General features: G+C 44.6%; 1 protein-coding gene across 3 annotated transcripts; it reads left to right on the top strand.

Moving 5' to 3' along the window:
- Positions 1-11920: 11920 nt before the first annotated feature.
- LOC139279892 (gap junction alpha-4 protein-like) lies at positions 11921-22718 on the top strand. 3 transcript variants are annotated; one of them, XR_011596542.1, is made up of 3 exons: positions 11921-12249; positions 18123-19969; positions 21563-22718. XR_011596542.1 is itself a non-coding variant. In XM_070899198.1 (2 exons), exon 2 carries the CDS (start codon positions 18139-18141, stop codon positions 19204-19206), a length of 1068 nt encoding a protein of 355 aa, XP_070755299.1. In that variant the 5' UTR covers positions 11921-12249; positions 18123-18138; the 3' UTR covers positions 19207-22718. The 3 variants fall into 3 exon arrangements, 2 of the variants coding, with proteins under 2 accessions (XP_070755299.1, XP_070755300.1); XM_070899198.1 differs by having other exon boundaries at positions 18123-22718; XM_070899199.1 differs by lacking the exon at positions 11921-12249 and adding an exon at positions 12271-12464 and having other exon boundaries at positions 18123-22718.
- Positions 22719-23843: the final 1125 nt, after the last annotated feature.

Below are 23843 nucleotides of genomic sequence, written 5' to 3'. Positions count from 1 at the left end.
TGTTGGCAGTTCCTGGGCCTGGCCAAGGTGGCCATCAGCCAGTCCAGGCAGCGGGCGGTCGAGGGGGTCATTCAGCCCGACTGCCTGCCTCTCTCGTGGTTGCGTTCGAGCTTGGGTATCCCTGGAGATGGAGCACGCGGTGTCCACCGGTACGCTCACGGCCTTCTGTGAGAGGTGGGCACCGGAGGGACTGGAGTGCATTGTCACCCCCAGCAACCAAATTTTTATTTGGTTTGTTTACTGCCAAAAGTTTAATTTGTTTAATTTGTCGATTTTAGTGCCCCTTTAATAAGGGGGCACTTGAATTATAGTTTTACCAAAATAGTGTAGAGCTGTTGAGTTGTGAGTGGCTTAGCCAGTCACATGATGTTCAGAAGACTTAATAAAACCCCAGCCAGTTGGGTTCAGGGGATCCACGATGAGGCAGGTGATTGTGAGCCTGGTGGATGAACAGGTAATGTGTAGTGTGATTGTTAAACCTTTGTTAATAGATCAACTGGTTCTTAATAGCAATGCGTTGCTATGAATTCTTAAGCAAAGAACCCATGAAGCAAATACAATACACCCACTTACCAGGTGCGCACCAGCTTGTCAGCCAGGGAATGGTGTGTGGTATGCTGGGGGATGGACGGGACAAGTGGCGATATTAGAACCATGCAACCCGTACAATTGCACGGAACCTGAAGGCAGTCAGGGGCCCAGGGCCGATCCAGTCCCTGCAACCGCCCACCGCTAGCAGCATTGGTCAGTCCAAGCAAGCTGAGCTCTCAGTCTAACCTACTCTGTTTCAGCCTGACTGGTCTGCACAGATCACCCCAGTCGTCGTGGTCCACAGTAAACAGAATGATGGATGATCAACATGACAAGGATCTTTTTCCCTTGCTGAATGTACTGCTGCAGCACTCAGCGAGCTGGGTGAACACTGACTACAGCATGGCCAACCATGGGCTATCTGTTTAAATATGCAACTGTTTTTTTTTATCCAGGGGGAACAGAGGACTGCAGCGGTTCAAGAAGGTGCCTCACCACCACCACCTTCTCAAGGGCAATTAGGGTTGGGCCAGCGACACTCACATCCCAGGAACACATTTTTTAAAAACAGAGTAACTGGCAGAGATAAAATGCAAATGAATTAATGTGGCACAAATTGAGTTCAACCTTCCACCTCATGGGATTTTTACACTTTCCTCCCAAACTGAAAGTTTCCACTAGGGTGCCTTCTGAGTCCGTGCCGTATACACCGATGCCCAGAGTGACTCCAGCTTGACTGGAGGGCCAGCGTTTAGCAATCCCAACACAACAAGATGGCATCTAATGGCCCTTTTCTAACAATGCAGGCCTAGAAATCCGATCAGGTTGCACCCTTTATTCGGGCTCTGAACAGCATCCTGAACCTCCACTTTGGTGGGCAGGAAGTGAGTGCACGTTTCCAGCTGGAAGTGCGGCGCCCGTCATATTGGCTCACGTTTCTCCATTGGCGTCAGGAACCCATGCCAGAAGTGTCATTGGTTCAAGTCACTAAATTTAGGCTGCAAAATGGGGCGCGAGCTATTTATGTCGGTTTTCCGCCTTAATTTGCTGGGTCCCGCGCCAGCTCATTTAAATATATATTGCGAGGGCCAATGGCACTGCAACTCTGAGTTACCTGCTTTTATACTTGAAATGCACTCGGGGGAGTTGGACTAAGAATGATAAGGGCAGCTGTGGCCTGGATCAGCTGAGACGGGCAGTCACAAGGAGATTATGAGCCTGAGATGTTTCAGTAGTGATTTCTGTGCATGAATCTCCACAGTGATTATTTTTGGTGTTCTGCCTTACAGACCTAGACTTGTTACTCACTGCTTTCGATCATGTGAGATCACGGGGAGATTTTCAACCACAACCACATCCAGAGGCTTCTCAGGAGTGGTTATGGCATTTCTTATGTGTCTCACTAATTTGGAGGAGGATGAGGGGGAGCAGCACAGGATGGAGCATTTAAAGAGAATGGACCCCCCCCCCTCGATTGAATATATAGACAACACAGGTCATAGGCGCCGAAATTGCTCACCGGTAAGGCCTGCCCATTTTTCGGCAGTCTCCGGGCAGCACCTAACTTTTTGGCGGCCGCTGCTCCCAGGTCCCACTTTCGGCTCCGTTGTGTGGGCGGCAGCGGCAGTGGCAGGCAGCGGGAGTCAGCGGGTGGGAGCAGGTGTCACTCAATACCACCGACACCTCCCTGCACATGACACAAGTGACTGTTTCGGCTGCCATAGGACCCAGCGCTCTGTTTCTCTTATGTTCTGTTTCACGAGGGAGGGTTTTGACCATGAAATTGTGGCATCTTTTTCTCATCCTCTGTGTTAGACCCTGGTCCCGTCTTTTGGCTGCCTCTGCATTAGACATTCATGTAAAGTGGCATGACAAAATGACATGAGACATCCAATCAAGCTGGCTGACGATCTGGTGAGTGAGCCACTGTTCCTCTTTACCTGATGGGTCCCCAGGATGCTGCAATATTCAGCTAGAACTGGCTTTTTAAAGTCTACACTCTAATTCACAAGCACCATAACAGATTATTCCTGTTTTACTGCTCCAGTGGTTATGCAAGTAAGCTGATCTACAAAATTAAGAAACATAGGAAAAAGAGCAGGCTATGCTGCCCCTTGAGCCTGTTATGCTCCTCAATTAAATCCCTGCTGATTTATACCTCAACTCCAGTTACCTGTCTTTTTTCCATATCCATTGAAACCCATCAATCTCAGTCTTGAAAGTGTCAATTCTCCCAACAGCCATAACCTTTTTGGGAAGAGAGTTTCAGATTTACACTACCCTTTGTGTGGAAAAAGTGTTGCCTAATCTCACTCCGAAATGGTCCAGCTCTGATGTTGTTCTGGATTTCCCCACAAGGGGATACAGTTTCTCTGTATCCACCCTGTCGAATCCACAACATCATTTTAAACACCATGATTATATCACCCCTCAACCTACTAAACTCAAGGGAATTCTCGTGTCTTGAATTCCAATGTACTCCTGGCTGGCCACACACATTCTACCCTACGTAAACTTGAGGTCATCCAAAACTCGGCAGCCCATGTCCTAACTCACACCAAGTCTCAATCACCCATCACCCCTGTGCTCGCTGACCTACATTGGCTCCTGGTTAAGCATCGCCTTGATTTCAAAATTCTCATCCTTGTTTACAAATCCCTGCATGGCCTCGCCCCTCTCTATCTCTGTAATGTTCTTCAGCCTCACAACCCCCCAAGATGTCTGTGCTCCTCAAATTCTGCCCCTTTGAGCATCCCTGATTATAACTGGTCACCCATCAGTGGCCGTGCCTTCAGCTGCTTAGGCCCTAAGCTCTGGAACTCCCTCCCTAAACCTCGCTGCCTCTCTACCACTCTTTCCTCCTTTAAGACACTCCTTAAAACCTACCTCTTTGACCAAGCTTTTGGTCATCTGCCGTAATTTCTTCTTGTGTGGCTCGGTGTCAAATTTATCTTTTTGTCTTATAACACTGCTGTGAAGCATCTTGGGACATTTTACTACATTAAAGGCGCTATATAAATAAAAGTTGTTGTTGTGTAAGTACCTGTCCAGACTGTAAGGGTCCACCCGATATTCCATTTGCTTAATTTATTGGACAGAAAAGCGTATGATCTCCATTAGGGGTGTATGCTGCTTCGTGCTTGATTTTACTGTAGTGGCTGCACCCAGGCAATCCAACAGCCCCAGGAGCAGGAAGAGGAAAATCTGCCTCATAATGTGTGAAAAGTTTATTTGACTGCATACGTGTGACTGTATCTGACAATATAAGTGTCTGTGTGTGTGTGTGTGTGTGTGTTGAGCTCAGAGGGGTGTGATTACCTTGTGTGCAATGCTGCTCTCCCATGGTAAGCTGGGATGTAGATCAGCAAGCACTCTGTCCTCAGCTGCCCGGCACTCACAGGCCTCTCGTGGGTTGCAATCGCCAGAGCATCGCCAGCCGAATCGCCATGAGCACATGTAAAAGAACATTTTAAAACATTTTTAAAAAATGTTTACTAATGCTCTGTATTTACAAATACATTGACATGATCAGAACATCCTGCCAAATTAAAACTTATCAACAGGATGTGTTATAAGAAGGTTTGTCATAGCAACATGGACCCATGGGCGAGTCACGGAAGGACTTTTTCACTGAAGTCAAAGACAGGCCCTGTTCCCAAACCATCAGATTAAACAATAACCCATTACTGCCCTGATTAAAAAGCTACAACAGTCATGGCTCTGATTGATACAGGAAAGCACAGCACAAAGGCTGCAGAGACTCTACATAGCAAACCTTCCACATCATGGTTTAAATCAGTGCAGCCCATCTCACCAACCAGGAGACCCAGTTCCTGACTTTAGAAAACAGTAGTCAGTATAAGACAGAGCTGTGGAGGTGGGGAGATGGAGAGTAGGAGATGTAATGATCATATGTTCCACTTTCCCAACAAATTCACATCAACTAGCCTTGGGTTTCAGCATTCTCGAAGGCCATGGGACGGTGCAGCGAGTCAGAGCACCAGTGCATTGTGCACGGGGTGAGTGGGTGTCAGTTTGTATGTGTGATTCTCCACACAGTAAGTTCGGCTTTCATTCAGCCTCTTGGGAAGGTAGAGATCAAGCAACCACAGAGGAGGAGGGTGACTCCTGCCACCTCACCCCCCGCCCCCACCGAAACCCACTTTCACATATGTTGGAAGCAGAGTCACCTACCTCAGTTTTGTTATGTTGATTGAGGGATAAATTTTGACCAGGACATCGGGGATAACTCCAGTGCTCTTCTTCAAAATAGTGCCATGGGATCTTTTACATCCACCTGAGAGAGGGCAGACAGGGCCTCAGTTTAATATCTCATCCCAAAGACAGCACCTCCAACAATGTAGCACTCGCTCAGCACTGCCAGCCTAGATTTATGTGCTTAAATCCCTGGAGTGGGACTTGAACCCACAACCTTCTGACTTAGAAGCAAGTGTGCTACCCACTGAGCCACAGCGTACTCCCACGCATCATTGTAAATTGCTTATACAAATCATTCAGTTTTTAATGTATGTATATTTCCCTCCAACACCAGCCCTCCCGCCTCCTGAACCAATTTTCTTCCCTCCCATCCCTTGTGTTGACACCAACTCTAGTTTCCACAAGTGGCACAAGCGCACCTCACTCAAGGGGGCAATCTTCAAGGCATAAGTTTATACAGTCGGTATTCCACCATACACACCTCCTCAATCCTAAAATAAAAACAGGAAATGCTGGAAATACTCAGCAAGCCAGGCAGCATCTGTGGAGAGAGATACAGAGTTAACATTTCAGGTCAATGACCTTTCGTCACCTGATGTGCACAAGTATCCCTCCAGCAGGGATGGCTGGATAGCAATGAGGAGTGGGAATCATAGACAACTTTCCCACTTACCAACTCACGAGTTCAGCCACTCTTAACGCATATCAGTGAGCTCAGCACATACAATGAACGGCACCTTTGGACTTGAGTCCTTCATGGTAAGAAGATTCAAAACAGTATTATGCACTTAAGCAAGTGTTCTGTCATTATTCTTTAACAATTTCTCTCTTTGAAGTCTAGCTGGGCCACACGCTATCATTATCACAGTGCTGTTTGTGGGAGTTTGCTGTGCGCAAATTGGTTGCCGCGTTTCCCACATTACAACAGTGACTACACTCCAAAAATACTTCATTGGCTGTAAAGCGCTTTGAGATGTCCGGTGGTCATGAAAGTTGCTATATAAATCCAAGACTTTCTTTCCTTTTACTCCTGCCAGTTTGCGCTGCTGGTCTGAAATCGGCCAAACCAGCAAAAAAGTTCACGGAATTTTAAGCGCAAGTTACGTCGAGCATAAATCGCGTTTCCGCGATCTTTAACGCTGGTTTATAAACATCACACTGGAAGCCGGCCCCACCCACAAAACTGGCTACACCCACAGAGCGAAATAACAAGCATGGCGAGTTTTGCCAATTGCCCTAATTTACAGATGTTCGAGGAGGCTCTTCAAATTGAGCTGGGATTTTTTAGGTGCAAAGAAAGCACACTTTAAAAGATTTTTTTAAATATTAAAAATATTTAATTTACTAAGAAACTGACTAAACACCAATGAAACTAGTAAATGATTTTGTATAGTTTTTTAATGTCATTTTCAGTGATTTCAAATCAGGTTACTCACAGGTAAAACTTAGTAAAAATGCTGATTTTTTTGGTGATAAACCCATTTTCAGCTGTATGAATAAAACTCCACCAGGTTACCACTCTTAAATACATCACAGAATAACTTTTAATGCAAGGAAACAAAATAATGAGATTCTATTATGCTGCCCAATTGTGCTGGTCCATGGAATATTTTACGTTTGTGATTATGCCGATGAGTCTGGCGTAAACTTGAACCATAACTTCACTTCTAAAAACCTGTGCAATTTAAAGCGCACTTTGTGCCCAGTCTGCCGATTGCGCCCAAAAGAGGAAACTCCTCTCTATAGCGCCTTTAATGTAGTAAAACATCCTAAGGCATCCAAGCCACATAAGGAGATATTGGGGCAGATGACCAAAAACTTGGTCAAAGAGGTAGGTTTTGATACGTCCTTACTATACAGTATAAATGCACACGAGGCCCATGCTTGAGAGAAGGTCAGTCTGTGACCTGTCCTTTATTTCTTAGCACTCAAGTGATGAAGGTGGGTGGAGCTTCCCCTTTTATACCTGAAGGTCCAGGTTAGGAGTGTCTCCCACCTAGTGGTCATTGTTCTCAGTGTACAACTTAGGTCAGATTATACATGGGTTACAATGCTGGTTGAATACATGACATCACCTCTCCCCCATAGTCTTATTGGGATTACAGGTTGAGTCTCTCTAGTGGTTTACGCTCTCTTGTAGAGCGCCTGAGTTGGGGCTCCGGTTGTTGGGCGCTGGCCTGAGTGTCTGCTGTTTGCGGTGCCTCAGGCCTATCCAGACTGCCCACAGTGATTGGGCTCTCCTCCCTTTGGTTCCGGTGTGCGGTCACCTGTGGTGGAGTGAACTCTACATCGTGTTCTTCCTCTGCTTCTTCTATGGGGTTGCTGAACCTCCTTTTTGTTTGATCCACGTGATTGCGGCAGATTTGTCCATTGGTAAGTTTAACTACCAGAATCCGATTTCCCTCTTTGGCAATCACAGTGCCTGCGAGCCATTTGGGCCCTGCAGCGTAGTTGAGGACAAAAACAGGGTCATTTACATCAATACATCGCGCCCTCGCATTCCTGTCATGGTAGTCATATTGTGGCTGGCGCCTGCTCTCGACAATTTCTTTCATGGTGGGGTGTATAAGGGATAACCTGGTTTTGAGCATCCTTTTCATTAGCAGCTCTGCGGGTGGAACCCCTGTGAGCGAGTGTGGTCGGATCTATAGGCCAACAGGAGGCGTGATAAGCGCCTATGTAGGAAACCCCCTTGGATTCTGAGCATCCCCTGTTTGATTATCTGCACTGCTCGTTCTGCCTGGCCGTTTGAGGCCGGCTTGAATGGTGCCGTTCTGACATGGTTAATTCCATTGCCTGCCATGAAGTCCTGGAATTCAGTGCTTGTGAAGCACGGGCCATTGTCGCTGACCAAGACGTCCAGTAGACCATGGGTGGCGAACATTGCCCGTAGACTTTCTACCATGGCAGAGGATGTGCTTGAATTTAAAATGTCACACTCGATCCATTTGGAGTAGGCGTCTACTACAACCAAAAACATTTTTCCCGTGAAAGAACCTGCGTAGTCCACATGGATGCGTGACCAAGGCTTGGCGGGCCATGGCCAGGGGCTAAGGGGGGCTTCCCTGGGCGCATTGCCCAGCTGGGCACACGTGTTGCACCTGCGAACACAAAGTTCCAGATCTGCGTCTATCCCTGGCCACCAAACGTGTGACCTGGCAATTGCCTTCATCATGACAGTGCCCAGATGCTCATTGTGGAGTTCTCTGATGAACACCTCTCTGTCCATCTGGGGCATGACTACGCGATTTCCCCACAATAGGCAATCGGCCTGAATCGAGAGTTCATCCCTGCGCCTGTGAAATGGTTTAAATTCCTCAGGGCATGCCCTGTACATGGCTGCCCAGTCCCCATTCAGGACACATTTCTTGACTAGAGACAATAGCGGGTCTCTATTTGTCCAGACTTTAATCTGACGGGCTGTCACGGGTGAGCCTTCGCTTCCGAAAGCTTCAACAGCCATGACCATCTCAGCAGCATGCTCGGTAGCCCCCTCAGTGGTGGCTAGTGGGAGCCTGCTGAGTGCATCGGCGCAGTTTTCAGAGTCCGGTCTGTGCCGAATTGTATAGTCATAGGCGGCTAACGTGAGTGCCCACCTCTGTATGCGGGCCGATGCGTTTGCATTTATGGCCTTGTTGTCGGCCAAAAGGGACGTTAGGGGTTTGTGATCTGTCTTCAGCTCAAATTTCCTGCCAAACAGGTAATGGTGCATTTTCTTTACCGCATATACACATGTGAGCGCCTCCTTTTCTACCATCCCGTAACTCCTTTCTGCCTGGGACAGACTCCTGGAGGCATAAGCTACCAGCTGTAACTGATCCTTGACATTGACATGCTGCAACACACACCCGACACCATAGGACGACGCATCGCACGTTAACACAAGTTTCTTACATGGGTCATATAATGTTAACAGAGTGTTGGAACATAACAAATTGCATGCTCTATTAAAAGCCCTTTCCTGACTGTCTCCCCAGACCCATTCGCGACCTTTGCGTAGGAGCATGTGTAGCGGCTCTAGCAGCGTGCTCAATTTGGGAAGAAAAGGTTACCAAAACAGTTTCAGGAGCCCCAGGAACGAACGCAGCTCCGTCGTGTTACGGGGTCTGGGTGCTCTCTGGATCGCTTCTGTCTTGGATGCAGTAGGGCTGATCCCGTCTGCTGCTACCCTCATCCCCAGGAATTCTACCTCTGGAGCTAGGAAGATGCACTTCGCCTTTTTCAGTCGCAGCCCTACCCAGTCCAGCCTGCGTAGCACCTCCTCCAGGTTGTGGAGGTGTTCTTCAGTATCGTAACCCGTGATGAGGATGTCGTCCTGAAAAATCACCGTCCCTGGAATCGACTTGAGGAGGCTTTCCATATTTCGTTGGAAGATCGCGGCGGCCGAGCGAATCCCGAACAGACATCTGTTGTACTCAAACAACCCCTTGTGTGTCATGATGGTGGTCAGCTTCTTTGACTCACTCGCCAGCTCCTGGGTCATGTAAGCTGAGGTCAGGTCCAATTTTGAAAAAGGTTTGCCACCAGATAGCGTTGCAAAGAGGTCCTCCGTTCTCGGTAGCGGGTACTGGTCTTGGAGTGACACCCGATTGATGGTGGCCTTGTAATCACCACATATCCTGACCGAACCATCCGCCTTGAGCACCGGCACGATCAGGCTCGCCCAGTCACTGAATTCGACTGGCGAGATGATGCCTTCCCTCAGCAGGCGGTCCAATTCGCCTTCTATCTTTTCCCGCATCATGTACGGCACCGCTCTGGCCTTGTGGTGTACTGGCCTGGCGTCCAGGTTTATGTGAATCACTACCTTGGCCCCCATGAAAGTGCCGATGCCAGGTTGAAATAATGAGCCAAATTTATCCAGGATCTATGAACATGATACTCGCGCCACAGAGGAAATTGCATTGACATCGCCCCATTTCCAGTTCATGACAGCAAGCCAACTCCTCCCCAGTAGTGCGGGACCGTCCCCGGGACAATCCAGAGTGGCAACCTGTTCTCCGAATCTTTGTGGGTCACGACTACCGTGGCGCTGCCTAGCACCGGAATGATCTGCTTTGTGTAAGTCCGTAGCTGTGCGTCAATCGGCAATAATTTTGGCAGCCTGGCCTTGGACGCCCACAACTTTTTGAATTGTTTGATACCAATCAGGGACTGGCTGGCCCCCGTGTCTAGCTCCATTGATACTTGGATGGCATTGAGGAGCACTTTCATCATTATCGGTGGCGTCCTGGTGTATGAACCGTATACATGCTCCACATAAACTCGCTGAACTTCAACTTTCAGCGATTTCCCCCAGCGTTCATCTCTCCAAATTCTGGCTGAGTGTCTGCCTCCACACCTCCAACATGAGCTGCTGTTGGAAACAAAAGGTCCCTTGCCAGTCAATCGTCCCTGACTGCCCCTGTGACTGTCCTTGAGTGCGCCATTAACAGGTGTTGATGGCCCCATTACTGGCCGCATTGTCCCTTGCAATGGCGTGAATCGCCATTCAGCTTGCCATTGTCTCTGTCGAACTCCCCCTCTGGGTTCGACTACATGTTAGGGCATGCCCGACTGCCCTTGTCTGCCTGGAGAACTGTGTGCTGCTTTAACAATGTTGAATCTCTGTCCCAACCATTCCTCAACACAGTACCTCTCGTCTGTTCTGCTAGTGGCCATGCTCGCGTGGTTTAAATCCCAGTTTCTCGTCGCCATTGATACGTCCTTACTATACAGTATAAATGCACACGAGGCCCATGCTTGAGAGAAGGTCAGTCAGTGACCTGTCCTTTATTTTTTAGCACTCAAGTGATGAAGGTGGGTGGTGCTTCCCCTTTTATACCTGAAGGTCCAGGTTAGGAGTGTCTCCCAGCTAGTGGTCATTGTTCTCACAGTGTACAACTTAGGTCAGATTATACATGGGTTACAATGCTGGTTGAATACATGACAGGTTTTAAGGAGCGCCTCAAAGGAGGAGAGAGAAGTAGAGAGGCGGAAAGGTTTAGGGAGGGAGTTCCAGAGCCTTATTGGGAAAGCTGGTCTAATTCTAAAGTCTCTCTTGGGGGCACCAGATTAACATGAACATTAATACAGCTCCATGGAGCACCATAAATAAGAGTGGACAGACAACATTACGCAGAAAACTAACAACATCCACACTTGTGATTATCTCCTTTACATTCGAATAAAGCAGTGACATGCGTTACCTCAGCAACGATAGCCGAACTTAGAAAACTGCACCCCCCCACCCCCCAAAAAAAACACTGAGAAACTAGCAGCTAAAAGCATCCACTGTCACCGAGCTGACTATAAATGAATTCAGTCAGTTAAAAACATATACGCCTGGGGTACTTTTGGGACCTCGAATGCTTGAGGTCAGAAGGCCCCCCTCATGTGCTTGGCGGAATAATCCACCCTCAGTAATTGGATGTTATTCTCGGCTTGTGACCACGCTCCATGGTATTTTTTTTGAGTTTTGCCATCTACATCTGTTCCCACAACTTCACTCATACTATCTAAAATCTCAGGCTATTTTAAGTCCAGAAACTGCCTGCTATTTCTGTGCCTGGGAGTGCAGCGTTATGCTTCTTTATTAAGTTAAAAAGATATGCAGAAACTTCAAATAGCCAGCGTTAGGAAAGCATGGGCAGGTGGTGATCTGAGGAAGGGGTTAATTCCTTGAGAGTCTGAGGCAGTATCCATCTGTGGATTCTGTTTTCCTGTCGTGGGGATACAGTGAACTCTTCATGAGGTAGTTTACATTTGCCTGGCTATATAAGAACTTAGGAAAAGTCAAGGATGAGAACAGATCAATTAACCCGTAGAGATTCATCCATCTGATCCCCTAACTCTCCTAATCGTGAACCTTTTCTTCGCAAAACATCTACGCCAGCTGACCTGAATCGATCATTCCTATCTCAATTTACTTCCCAATCCTCTGAGATTTCTCTGAAGCACTTGGTAGATTTTAACCCTTCCTCCAGGTCGTCAGGATTGGAAACCAAACCTCGAGCATTTTTTCAATGGTTAAACTCAGAAAGCAAACGGCTGCCTTGTGCTCGGAGTGACCTTCCCCACCCCAGCCCCCCAGTAAGGGACAGTAAACATCCTCTCCAACAAAGAACGCTGCATTCGAGGCTGAAGAACTAAAAGACCCATAATCAAATTTTTTTTTGAGCGGGGGAGTTGCTTGCACAGAGCCAGAAGGCTGGAGCGACTGGATTTACAGTTAGCGTTGTTGAAGCTGTGGTCCTGAGAGAAGTAGACAGCGAGGTTGTTCATGGTGGTGATTTCCTTCCGGCCAGTGGAAGCAGTGCTGGACCCCATGCATTCCTGCTGAACTACATCTCCCATTGAAAACAATATTACTTTTGGTTCAGCAACGTACATCAGCAGTGACGTCGAAGGAGGTTTCCCTTTAAATGTTTCAACTCTGAGAAAGATTGTTAGTGGAACATTGCAACTCTGACCGGCGTGTGTCAGATTACAGCGTCCTATCTCTTTTTTTAAAACTTGCTGGTAAGTGATTGAATTCTACTCGCTGATCAAATAGTGGAAGAAGGGTGGCATGCTTCACTGAAACAGAATATTATTACAGAGCTACAGTTCAATCTGAGTGAGACTCTTTGAGAAGGAAGAGATGAGTTTCTGCATCTTCACAGAGTTGAAAGTTCAAGTGCCTTCTTACTTTCAAAAACTTTCCATTGTACGGTAAAGATGTGAGGGGGAACGCTGTGAGTTTTATTTATATCTGAATGACAGGAAGAGATACATAGAAGCTATAATACTGTACTAATTCAATTTCTGTTTTGCACGCTGAAACTTTGTACAGACTATTTTGAGGGGATTTGTTGTTATTGGAGGAGATTGAAATTCGTTGTTAGAATGTTTTTTCTTTTGATTTTTGCGACCGATTTTCAGACTCTCACGTGAGGAGCAGGGGGGCAAGGGGACCCCTGGGGATCTCCGAGATATTCAGATTCTACATTTATTTCTGCTTTTGTTGATTCACTAACACATGCATTTTGTTGATGTATAGTCAGTTAAAACCATGCTAGCATCAGATACCCGGTATTGTCTTTCAGTCGATGTCAACACCTTGCGGGGGGTCACTGGTAGTGTGTCAGTTTGCTAGGGGGTCCCTGGGCGGGTTTTGCAGGGGCTCCCAGGGAGTGTGCCAAGAGCTGTAGGGAGTCCCTAGGAGTTTGAAAAGCAGTTCCTTATACTACTATGCGTGTCAGACTGAGCTCCTACCTCAGCACCGGACAACCCAGCTATTCCCACTGTAACCTGCTAAAGATATCAACCAGAACTGGTATGGGGACGATTGGGTTTTTAATCACAGAAATTACAACATTGCCCGGCTACCTCTCTGTCCAGAAGTGATTAGCCATCCTTACAGTGAAGAAATGTTAAATCTATACAATCCATGTCATTCCTATGCTTTATCCACTCCTGACTCAGAGAGCAATGACTTCTGACTCCCAAAGGAAAGTTTGTCGGATAGGTTGGCAAATTTATCGTGGCTATTTGTTCAGACAGAGACAGTGCTTGAGATAGATTCTGATGGGTTTAGACAGGTTAGATGCAGGAAGAATGTTCCCAATGTTGGGGAAGTCCAGAACCAGGGGACACAGTCTAAGGATAACGGGTAAGCCATTTAGGACCGAGTTGAGGAGAAACTTCTTCACCCAGAGAGTGGTGAACCTGTGGAATTCTCTACCACAGAAAGTTGTTGAGGCCAATTCACTAAATATATTCAAAAAGGAGTTAGGTGAAGCCCTTACTACTAGGGGGATCAAGGGGTATGGCGAGAAAGCAGGAATGGGGTACTGAAGTTGCATGTTCAGCCATAAACTCATTGAATGGCGGTGCAGGCTAGAAGGGCCGAATGGCCTACTCCTGCACCTATTTTCTATGTTTCTATGTTTCTAGAGTGATAGAGATAGAAATTCTGTACATATGGCTGTGTGAATCCAACGGTTTTACAGCAGCGGCCTGGTGGGATGAGGAAAGATTGGAGATGCTGGGTCTGTTTTCTTTGGAACACAGGAGGCTGAGGGGAGACCTTATTGAGGTATATAACATTGTGAGGGGCCTAGATACCTAGATAGAGTGGATAGGAAGGATCTATTCCCTGAGCAGAGGTGTCAACAACCAGGGGGCATAGATTTGAAGTAATTGGTAGGAGGTTTAGAGGAGATTTGTCAGGAAATTTCTTCACCCAGAGGATGGTGAGGGTCTGGAACACACTGCCTGAAAGGATGGTAGAGGCAGGAACCCTCACCACATTTAAAAAGTGCTTGGATGTGCACTTGAAGTACCGTAACCTACAGGGCTATGGGCCAAGAGCTGGAAAGTGGGATTAATCTGGATAGCTCTTTGTCGGCAGGCGCAGACACAATGGGCCGAAATGGCCCCCTTCCGTGCTGTTTCTATGATTCTATGAGACATCAGGTTGAATAATATGGGCCTAGCACAGTGAGTCATGCATTGAGGGCCGCAAACCAAACACATGCCATTTTACAAAGTCAGCTCATTTAAAATCTTGACATTTCTTCCATCATTTAGCACATAATGTGCTGGGAGGGAGCCTGGGTATTTGGGGTGGGTTTACCGGGTACCGGCAATTATTAAAAGACTGCTAGCTGCCCTTAAAGCTGGGCCTGTTTCTTTTTAGAAAACGGCCCAGTTCCCAGATCTGATATTGAAAGCTATGTAAGAGGATGTCTTGCAATCTCTGTGGAGGAGAGAGACACTCAGCAGTAAAGTAAAGTCCTACCATTTTTGAGAAGGTTTTCCTTGAGACAGACATTGAGGAGCACCATTCAGACACATTGTTGGGCTACCCCTCTCAAGAATCTTGGGACCTTTTTTAGCATTGCACACAATCTGTTGCATGTGGGGCCCGGAGTAGGCCTCAAGTCTCCATACCCCAATAGTACAGGGCAATTCACTGAGTAATCCACAGGTCCAGCTGCAACGTTAACTCACCACAGGATAAATCACACTGTCATGTCTTAGCATCTTTTGATCAAGGCACCTGCTGCATTTTCCCTCATTAACCTTTTGAGAATGGCAGTAAATTTCTTACAGCAGAAAAAGAACCGGACACAATATTTGTGTTCGTTCTGAAGGGAGATATGATAGAGGTGTTCAAAATCTTGAAGGGCTTCGATAGAGTAAATAAGGAGAAACTATTTCCAGTGGCAGAAAGGTTGGTAACCTGAGGACAGAGATTTAAGATAATTGGCAAAAAAAACAGAGGCGATATGAGGGAAAAGAGTTGTTACAATCTGTAATTCACTGCATGAAAGGGCGGTAGAAGCAGATTCAATAGCAACTTTCAAAAGGGAATAGGATAAATACTTGAAGTGGAAATATTTGCAGGGCTATGAGGAAAGAGCAAGGAAGTGGGACTAATCTTTCAAAGAGCCAGCACAGGCATGATGGGCTGAATGGCCTCCCTCTGTGCTGTATGATAACACTCTGATTGTATGGCAGTGGTGGTAGATTCACAGGCTGTGGACCAATCATATATTAACAGAGTTTAAACAATGAAGAAGATTTTGCGATTGTCTTGAAACACCAGGATCAAACTTTCACTGGCGGGAGCTGCCTGGCAATTAGTGCTCCACCTCCTCAACAAAAATCTAATGCTTTATAAAACCTCAGGAACAGCAACTAGTCAAGTGAAAAGAGGCCAAGGAGTTACAGATCCAGGTCCCAGGTGTAATGGGTGCGTGGCACAAAAATATCCATCACAATGAACAATTGTGGGAAATAATACTGCACACAAAGGAAGGGCAGTGGAGCCCAAACTTTGTTTCGCGAGTGAGTGTTACAGATACATTCAAAGCCAGGTTCCACTCTGCTGTTTGAAGTTCGATAGCACAACGAAAGTGAACAATTCACATTGGTTAACATGTTCTTTGCCAAAAAGGACAGAAGGTATTAGTGCAGGAAAGTGGAGTTGAGGTAGAAGATCAGCCATGATCTTATTGAATGGCGGAGCAGGCTCGAGGGCCTACTCCTGCTCCTCATTCTTATGTTCTTATGTTATTTATGGGATGGTCACTGTCAAGTGCTGCACATCACTTTGATAGTTTGACTGTGTGTGATTGACAGTATCAACATAAAGACTGCAATTAAATGCACAACTACACTAGAACAACAGCATGTACAGTTAAACAGGTAACTGCTACAATTTAGGGTTTTTATTGGAGTGTTTTCTCTCAACAGTTTAGCAGTAGGTCCCATCTGCAAGTCTTTAGAATCCAGAAGCTGCACATTTATCATTTCCCCTTAAGATGTATACCTGAAAATGACCATAGTTGCAGCAATATACAACTATTTTAAGTTGAAACAATAATCAAATGCCCCTTATTAAAGGGGCACTACAACCGACACATTAAACAACTTAAAATGTTGACATTAAAAGGATCAAATTAAAATTTGGTTGCCAGAGGTGATGATGCACTCCAATCCCTCCGGTACCCACCTCTTGCGGAATACCGCGAGCGTACCGGTAGACACTACGTGTGCTCCATCATGTTGGATTTAACATAATCTCATGCTGTGTAATCTTCGAAATTAAATACAGACTGCAGCACTAAAATATTTATTTACATTAAGTAAAGATATGAAGCATTAATGTTAAACGTTCAAAAAATCTGAACATACACACAACAAAACAGTTTGTATCGGCTCAATTACCTCAATTACTATTCGTGAGAATGACTTCTGAAGAATATAACAGTTTGCTGGTTCATTACACAAAGTCCTGATTTCTGGCATGGTAAATTTGGTAGATTTCATCTTCTCGTAGCACTTCTGATACCAGAATATCGTATGGAACAAAATCTCAATGTCACGTTTCAAGCAGTATGAGAATCAGAATCTTTTGTCTGATCACATAACAGAATTGTGAAAGAAATCCTGACTCTTTGAAACTTTCCTCTTGAATCTTCAGAATTAAAATTTGTCCAAAAAGCTTAATTATATTTCATTCAAAAAGCTGGATACAATTGACAATCTTACATACAAGTCTACCAATCAATATGTTACTCAAGATGTTGAGCTGGAATGCATTCACACTATATATATATTGCTATGTGTGGAAATTCAAATATGCCTAAGGAGTCCTCAACACTCAATGGAATGTTGGCCTTTATCTCAAGGGGGTCTGGAATACAAAAGTGAGGAAGTGATGCTTCAGTTGTACAGAGCCTTGGTCAGACAAAATCTAAAAACAGAAAATGCTGGAAATCTCAGCGGGTCAAGCAGCATCTGTGGAGAGAAAAACCGAGTTAACATTTTAGGTCGATGACCCTTCGTCAAAACTGGCAAATGTTTGAAAAGAACACATTCTTAAGGAGCACTGAAAGGAGGAGGGGAAGAAAGAACAAAAGGGAAGGTCTGTGATAGGGTGGAAGGCAGGAGAGATTAGAGAGACAAAAGGGATGATGGGCCGAATTGGAATGGTAATGGCAGAAGTTAGAAAAGGGTTAGTCTAGATAGGGTGTGAATAGCGGAATTTTCTTTTTTCATTTCAGGCTCCAGTATTTTCCTTTTGTATCAGATGAAATCTAGTTCACTTTTGGGAACCACATTGGCCTTGGAGGGGTGTACAGGGTAGGTTCACCAAAACTGTACCAGGGCTTCAAGGGTTAAATTATGAGGATCGGTTGCATAATCCTGGTTTGCATTCCTTTGAGTTTAGAAAGTTGAGAGATGATCTAATCATGGGGTTTAAAATGATAAAGGGATATGATGGAATAGACACAGAGAAACTATTTTATCTGGTGGAACAAGGGGGCAAAATATTTAAAAGTCGAGCTAGGCCATTTAGGATTGAAATCAGAAAGCATTTTTTTGCACAATGGGTGGTGGAAATCTGTAACTCTCTCCCCAAAAGGCTGTGGTTCTGGGCCAATTGAAATTTTCAAGTCTGAGTTCGTTGGATTTTTTTTAGCTAAGAGTATTAAGGGTTATGGAAAAAAGGTGGGTAAATGGAGTTGAGGTACAGATCAGTCAAGACCTAATTGAATGGAGGAACAGTCTCAAGATGGTGAACTCCAGCTCCTATATTCCTAATGAAATGACACAATCTGCTCTTGCATTTATAAGTTTAGTGATCAAATCCCAACATTTACTCCAGTAGCAAAATGGGGCATTTAATGGAAATAAAAATTGGGAGAGATGTAAAATGGGCTGCCAATTCACTATTGCCCATTTTGCACTAAAGCACTGTCAAAATTAGCCCCCTTTTTAGCAAAACTGGCTATTAAAGATTAAATAACTAACACTTTTGAACTATGTTACGGTAATTGAACTAATGCAAAAAGCATAGCCCGTGACCAGCAAAGAATTACTGTTTCTTTCATTGACAGGACAGAGACCAGGAAGATGGGAGACTGGAGTTTTTTGGAAAAACTCCTTGATGAAGTGCAGGAACATTCGACTGCGGTTGGTAAAATCTGGCTCACCGTCCTCTTCATATTTCGGATTCTGATCCTGGGCACGGCCGCAGAGTACGTGTGGGGTGACGAGCAGTCGGATTTTAATTGCAACACAAGGCAGCCAGGTTGTGAGAATGTCTGCTATGACAAGGCATTTCCAATCTCACACGTCCGCTACTGGGTGCTGCAGATCCTCTTCGTGTCAACGCCAACACTTATCTACTTGGGCCATGTGATGCACATATCGAGGAAGGAAGAAAAGCTGAAGCAGAGAGAGGAGGCACTGAGGTCCCAGCCAAGCAAAGACAGCCAAACTGAACTCATTGAGAAAGAGATTGCAAGAAAGAAGCTTAAATGTGGCATTGATGAGACAGGAAAAATCAGAATTAAGGGAGCACTGATGTGCACTTACACGCTAAGCATTATCTTCAAAATGACATTTGAAATTAGCTTTCTATTTGGCCAGTGGTATCTATATGGCTTTGTGATGCCTGCCATTTATGTCTGTCAAAGAATTCCCTGTCCACACCAAGTGGATTGTTTTATTTCTCGTCCCACAGAAAAGACCATTTTCATTTTATTTATGTTTGTGGTAGCTCTGATATCACTCCTGCTAAACTTTCTGGAAGTGTTTCACCTCATTGGCAAGTTTATTATTAGAAGCGTTCAGACCAGTTCCAATAAACAACTTTATCTAAAATCGTCTGCCTTTCCAGGGGGTCCCTACATTGAAAAGGCGTCAATACCAATAGAGTACATGTACACATCCGTGGAAGGGACCCATGGACCTTACCAGAGCTGCAACAAGTCCTCCACTGAGCAGAACTGGACGAACTATACTAAGGAGCAAAGATTTGCGGATCAAAAGGTCAATCCCATGCCACAACTGCAGCCATTTAACTTCTTGAGTGAAGTCCCTGATAAAGTAGACCAATCCTCAGTTCAAGGCCAAAGGCCTATTAGTCCAGCCAGCAGTCTGAGCAGCAGGAGACGGCAAGATGACGTTGAAATCTGATTTAAAAGAAGAAAGAAGAAAGACTTGCACTTATATAGCGCTTTTCATGACCACCAGATGTCTCAAAGTGCTTTGCAGCCAATGACGTACTTTTGGAGTGTAGTCACTGTCGTAATGTGGGAAACAGAATTTAGGGTGAACATCAGGTTCTGGATGAACAATATTTAAGAATGGTTATGTTTGACATTTTTTGTTTTCAGGACCTTCAGGCATAGTCTATGAGCAACTTTGAATAAGAAGATATGTATTTAATGTGCGTTTAACACAATTAGCATAATTTAGGTGCAGTACTAAGATGGATGCCGCTGTGCTAAATCGTGGACAAACACGTGCCTTTGACTCAATCACTGTATGAAGTTATTATTACATTTGTAATTTATTTCCCACTTACTGTGAGCTTTCTGAGTTCCTGGCATTGAACTGTGTTCTTGGACTGAGTGAAACATAGCAATGAATTTTAGTCAATCAGTGCTATTTGGCGCACCTTTCATGTTTTATTTAAATGCGTTTTTGACTAATAAACATTCCTGTAGTATGTGCCAGTAATCCTCAAAAAAAGGTTTGTCAAAGAGCATTGGTCTCTTATTTATATTTTTCTTAACTTTGACACCCATTTTGAAGCTATTTTTCTGATCCTCCTTTTTGGGTGCCTTTCGTGTGCCATTTCCTGATTGAGATGCTGGGGTGTGTGACAGCTGCTGCCAGGCCTTTGCCATCGCTGTTCTGTAACCAACCTCTAGGAGGCGTGCAAGAATGGGCTTGGGTGAGTTGCTCTTCGATTCAATTTAGTATCGCCCTCCCCCTCCCCCTCACCCCTGTTCCCACACTTTGACACACTCGAGGTAGAGAATTTCAATCAAATCAGGGGACAATTTAGCATTCGTTAAGCAATAATCCCTAATTAATAAATAACTGTAGATAGTTAATGACATAAAATACATCAAGCTTGGTACAAATAGATTTTATTTATTAGTGCTGGTAGAATGTTTTGTGCTGGCAACATAATATTATCAATGGTCTCAGTTACATTCAACCAAGACACAGGCTAGATTTCCCATCCATTGACAATGAATGGCTGGGTATGCAGTTATACAGTTTCCTCATATTTCTAACTGAAGACTTCTTCAATATAACTAAAATCTAAAAAGAAAGCAGTTAATGTAAAGGTGACATTGTATCATTTGCCCAGTCAGTTTTATAATACACTTTGTTTTTGATTTAGGGAATAAAGGACACCAGGGGTGATTAAAAAAGAAAGAAAGACTTGGATTTATAGAGCGCCTTTCATGACCACCAGGCATCTCAAAGTGCTTTAAATCCAATTAAGTACTTTTTGATTGTAGTCACTATTGTAATGTGGGAAGCAATAAACCAGCTGGGAGCATCACAAACCTGAGGCATTTTATAACTATTGTCCGGACCAGAACACCAAGATTAGATACCTTGTATATATTATTTGTCCAATTCCATGTCCAAGTATTACTCTATGTGGGCTGGGTTTTATGCTAACAGTGCAGTTGCGGACTATAGCGCTCTCCATAGTCTCAGTTGGTGATGATAATCACACAAGAGAATTAATGAGTAAAAAGCCATTCTAATGCAAGTTTATTGAGAAATAACCTACTTGCTGAGACAGAATGCATTCAGTGTACATTATAATAACTGCATAACGTCTCAAGGGCAACTCAAAGTGCTGTACGTATATGTCAATTTCAATCATTTTTACACTCTTAATAAGGTAATGAATGGCATATATTAAAGAACAAGAACAACGTTTTACAGACATTAAGTATACAGATATCTGTGAAGCAATTCAAAATACAACAAAAAGCTGTCACCTTTTCATAGCCATTCCTTCCTTTGCCTCTGGTTTCCAACCTTTCTGCAACAACCTACCTTGTGATTTGCTGTGTTATTAATATAACTATTGGCAGTGAACTTTTGTCTCTTGTCCTTTCCTCAATTCCAAATACGTGCTCTTCCTCCTCTCTGCATCCTGGTGTTGAAATCAAAACTCCTCACACTGTCTCCCACTCATTCTGTCCCAATACATCAAACCAGTGGGACTTCTCACCTCCTAAAGCCATCCCTTCTTCCTACAGTCTGCAGTATTTGTGGGGTCACCTATTGCTGAGTTACCTCATCTCTTTTCAGCTCGGTGATGCACGCCACCATGGGCCTTTCATCTAGGCTTCTGAATAATATATTTTAAATCCTTACTAAATACATGCAGATTTTCTATTATGTAACTTCAAGGCAGCGATCCTGAATATTATGGATTAGAATTGGAAGTTATAAATGACAGCATTACAGTGCATTTCTTAAGAAAATGACACATTTTACACTTTATTTATAGAATTATTTGTTACAAATTTTCGATTTGAAAATGCTACCACAGGCCTCAAGACTCCAACGGACGCTCAACGGTTAAAATATGTTACAATATACATATGAGGATTGCACGCCAGCACTTTTTTCAGTAAAACACTTCCTTCCTGTTAGCTAACACGTTATAATGCTAGTCCTCATCGTATTCTCAGAAAAAAATCTGAATGAGTAGAATAAGGCAAAATTGAAAGAGATGGAAGACATGAACTCCAATGGCAAATCTCAAAGAGAGAAGGCCCCTTGCATAGATCATCAAGAAATAAAAATGTTTCTGGGTGTGATCGGACTTTCAGGGGATGAAATTGCCCCGCGCCCCGGTTGGGAGTGGTAAACTTCCGGGACCGGAACTTTTAGCGGCCAGCACAGAGGCCCCACCCCCGCTGCTGAATTGGGCTTATCACCCCTCAAAGGAATCGGAACACAATCTCGCGCGCCCCACTTCCTTTAGGGGCAGGTCTCAGTGTGCTACTGGAGCAGAAATGTTCAGCACTACGCGTAGCGTGACACGCTTCAACACCCTCTCCTTCGATTAAACAGGAGGGCCTTTGTACACTCTGCACGGCGTCTGGTGGACTCCACTGGGCCATTAGGGCAGCATGCAGGTCCCGCGAAGCTGGCATTGACATCCACTCGCACCAGCCTCGTGACTTTCTCAGGCAATTTCACCCATTAAGGGATCGCCATGGGGCGGTGAGAGGTCGCCGCGCACAGCAATGACGTAATTGCCAGTCGCGCGGCGGACCGGGGCTCTAACCATGGGGCGAGGCGCTGTCATGGCGGCGCCTATGCAAACTCCGGGGCAATTTCCCGGGAGTCGGTAGCACCCCTTCCCCCAGGCGAAAACTGTTTTGCCCCCCCGGAGGCGCTAACGGGGCTATAAAAAAGGGCATTTTTGCCCCCTCACAATCTGAGGTTACACTTGAAAACTTGACCCCCTCAAATAAGTTGCATACACTGTGCTCATAACACAATCCCAGCCATTTCACACACAACTCTCATTTCTGTAAATAATAATGTGATTAGATCAATCATTTGTTAAAGTCTATTGTACAAGTTGATTTTGTTTTAATTCTTGGTGCCATTTGAACAGCTGACCAAAATAAAATTTAAAAAAATGTAAATGATAGACATGTCCTTTCTTGGAGTTTATTTTGTCAATTTATGTAGCCAAAAGTGTTTTAAACCCTTTTATGTGTATCTATTTAATTCAGAGCTGAGCAGCATGTCTCGAGATTGGATTGGATATCAGTTCTGTATTTGAGATTGATCGTGTGATATGAGCACAGGGGTTAAGTAGTGCAGTGGACTCACACACTTTTTTACCCCACTCTGAACCTTGGGTCTTCAATTGAGCCCAGACCAATAGATTGAAGTATTTTCTTTCCAATGGCTGCAATAATCATTCATGGAATGTGTTTGTCCTAATCTCTAACCAGCTCTTAAAAGATGTGGCTCCACAACATAAATTTCCCTGTCATTTGGCAGTAATTGGCAGTCTTACTCACATATCATCCTTGCTAGATTAGGGTTAAGGGATATTTTTGAGTTACATTATCCTACCTCTAACTGTACAGGATTTAACCTTGATATTGATATCAGCTAGACAGATGGTGTGGTTAGAGTTACATTGTGGGCTAGACTTTCCATCAGTTTCACTTCGCTACCACCCACTTACCAGCCATTTAAGTATAACGCCCATTTGTCGCCCATTTATCTCCAGCATTAGTTTTGGCTTCAAGTTAACGCTGAGAATTAATTAAACTGCTCACCCATATTGTTATGACATCAACAATAGTGCACCGCCCAGAATACAGTTTTTAAAGGAAACTAACGCCAGAAACCGCCCAGAATATCGGCGAGCGTTACTTTCGGCATCTTGCCCATACATCGCCGAAAAGATCGCTTGCCCAAAAAAACGCTGAAAAAGCGCTGCATTCACCTGACCTTAACCCAGCGGTATGGAATCGATTTTGTAAATCAAAGGACTTTTCATATAAAAGGCCGCTTCAAGTTCCGGGGAGCTTTGATTTAATCTGTGAGTTATTTTAAGGTGAATATAGAATCTGAAGAAACATCTTATATTGTGGACGAATTGAATTTCTTTTATGAGTTTTAGGAGGAAAATGTGTTAGTTCTGAAGAATACGTATAATAGTAATTGTAATGGGGCCTGTAATTTCTCAACCAGTATTGATGACGACTCACATGCTGCAGACTAGAGATGGGTGAAGGTATATTGAAGAGCATTAT

This window comes from Pristiophorus japonicus, chromosome 14, assembly GCF_044704955.1.
Source record: "Pristiophorus japonicus isolate sPriJap1 chromosome 14, sPriJap1.hap1, whole genome shotgun sequence".
Classification (NCBI taxonomy): domain Eukaryota; kingdom Metazoa; phylum Chordata; class Chondrichthyes; family Pristiophoridae; genus Pristiophorus; species Pristiophorus japonicus.
This window is presented reverse-complemented; position numbering and strand designations above follow the sequence as displayed.

Excerpts from the sequence above, each read along its gene's own strand:
- LOC139279892 (XM_070899198.1), top strand. The coding sequence starts at position 18,139 with ATGGGAGACTGGAGTTTTTTGGAAAAACTCCTTGATGAAGTGCAGGAA.